This window comes from Nestor notabilis, unplaced genomic scaffold (assembly GCF_000696875.1).
Source record: "Nestor notabilis isolate BGI_N333 unplaced genomic scaffold, ASM69687v1 scaffold15415, whole genome shotgun sequence".
NCBI lineage: Eukaryota > Metazoa > Chordata > Aves > Psittaciformes > Psittacidae > Nestor > Nestor notabilis.
In genome coordinates, this window is record NW_009928972.1 from 659 (window position 1) to 2756 (window position 2098).

At 57.6% G+C, this 2098-nt stretch overlaps 1 protein-coding gene across 1 annotated transcript in view; it reads right to left on the reverse strand.

The window, feature by feature from the left end:
* Positions 1-1076: 1076 nt before the first annotated feature.
* LOC104405931 (probable E3 ubiquitin-protein ligase MID2) overlaps positions 1077-2098 on the reverse strand; it is a gene marked incomplete at its 3' end in the record, with an annotated part of 33405 nt that continues 32383 nt past the window's right edge. Inside the window, exon 3 of the mRNA XM_010014780.1 lies at positions 1077-1184. Coding sequence (XP_010013082.1) covers positions 1077-1184 — 108 coding nt within the window. The remainder of the gene's footprint in view (positions 1185-2098) is intronic.

A 2098-nucleotide genomic window follows, 5' to 3' on the forward strand; every position in this document is an offset into this window, starting at 1 on the left:
CACAAGTTTGCTGCTCTGACCCTGGCTATAAGCAGCTGAGCATTGCTCTCCGGGTGGCTTTGGGCACTCACCAGGGCCTCTCCTCCACCCAGCTGCCAGTTTGTAGGAAAATAACATCTTTGAGTCTTTCAGCTCACTGCCAAGTATGGCTGAAACTGGACAACGTGGCCAGAACACGGTAAGGGGTGAGGTGGGAAGTGGGAGGCAGACAGACAGATGGACCAGCAGAAGGCACCGTTACGTAAAATATGTTCTTGAGGTGGCTGGGATAAAAACAGCATTCCCGATCTTCCACCCCAGACAAGGGGTTCGAGCACTGGGCTGCTTGGCTCTTGTGCTTGCAGCACAACCCACTTCCAAACCTTTACTGGTGTATGCGGGGCAATGCTGCTCCCCAGCTCAGATGTCAGCACGTGATGGACGCAAAGCTGGACCCTGATGCGCCTCTGAGCTCAGCATGAAAGGCAAAGGGCTTGTGCGCGCTTGCTGCGAACTCAGAACTACAGCCCTTTCCTCTGTCCCATCCCTCCGGCCTCTGCCCATCACATGGAAACCACTGGGAAAAGCCAGAACCACTGGAGAAAGGGTACGAACACCCCACTCGCCCCCGAAGAAAGGGGTGAGAACTGCTGCAATGCAGAGCATGTAGCCTCTCCCTCATCTGCAGTGCAGGGCTCGGGTGGCCTTTCAGCATTAATTCCACAGTACTGTATTAGCACCACAGAGTTAGAAAAGCCCTGAGGAAACATCTGGCCTGATCCGAGCGCTGCACTGATTTGTCACGCTCATCAATGTGCCCTCCCTCCTCCGGCCACACCAAGCATGAGCCTTGTCCTTGGAAGGGGAGCCCTGGGGACAGCAGCAGCAGGTGGGGATACTGGGACCTGCGCCCCACCTGCAGGGCAGGGAGATGAAGCTGTGTTCACACCAGTGGCTGCCCAAAGCAGCTCAGCTCCTTCCTGCCAAGGCAACATGCCACTGTCAGCCCCTCTGTGTGTGTCCCGCTGGGACATCCCAGCCCCACAGGTGCAAGAGGGACCCTGGAACCACAGTTCAAGCTCTCCAGCTCTCCTTACCTTCGTCTCCTTGATCTTGACAGCGATGACCTGCTTGCGCTGGCGGATGATCTCCATGAGCTCGTCACACTCCTCCATCAGCTTGGCCTCATGCATGGCTGTGTTCACCTGGCCAGGGCAGCAAAAGCACACATGCTGTTAGGAGGGACACGCTCATCCCAAGCCCAGCAGCCCTGTGGCTCCCCCAGCTCAGACCAGGAGACATGCAATAGGTATCCTCCACACTTGCCTGCATCCAGCTGGAGGAAGGAAAAAGGCTGGAGAAGGGTGTGAGTCCCTCCTTGCTGCACACCCAGGGTCAGTGCTGGGCAGTGAGGCTGTGCTGAGTGTTCACATGGCACAGGCTCCTCCACAGCTACTGCCCCTGCCTGGGACACTGGCTGCAGGAGCCGGGCTCAGCCCCAGTCACGGCTCCATCACTTCCCAACGAAGCCTGTGCACCACCGGCCAGCCCCAGCACCAGAGGCTCAGAAGTCTCCCCATCTCCCTGCCCTCCAGGACAGACCAGCATCCTTGGGGGGACACACTTCAAAGAAGGGGTTTGAGCCCTGTCACTCGAACCCGACAGTGCTCTGGAGGACATGGATAGGCTGTCTTCATTCTATACCCTCGGAGCTGTGTGAAGCAGTGGGGAAGTCTGAAGGCAGCCCAGAGTTAAACACATTCCATACAAGAGCTTTTTTTAAACCTGGCCAGCAGCTTATGCAACTCCAAAGTGGGAGACAGCCGATGGGCTGCGAGGACAGCTCCAGCAGGAAAACAGAGCAGGATCTCTGCTGTGGAGGGGGAACGAGACCAGGGGCTGGAGCCTGAAGCAATCTGTGCTGCCTCACAACCTGGCTGTCACAGGGGTCCTGGCAGCACACTTGCCCCTGCATGCAGCAGAGGTGGCATCACCCAACCCATCCAGGAGCACAAATCTGGCCTGTGCCTGCAGTCCCAGCGTTTGCTGTTGCCATTAGGAGGGAGACCTGGGTGCAAAGATCCCAGAGGAGGAGAAGGAGGGGGAATCCTTCAGCAGG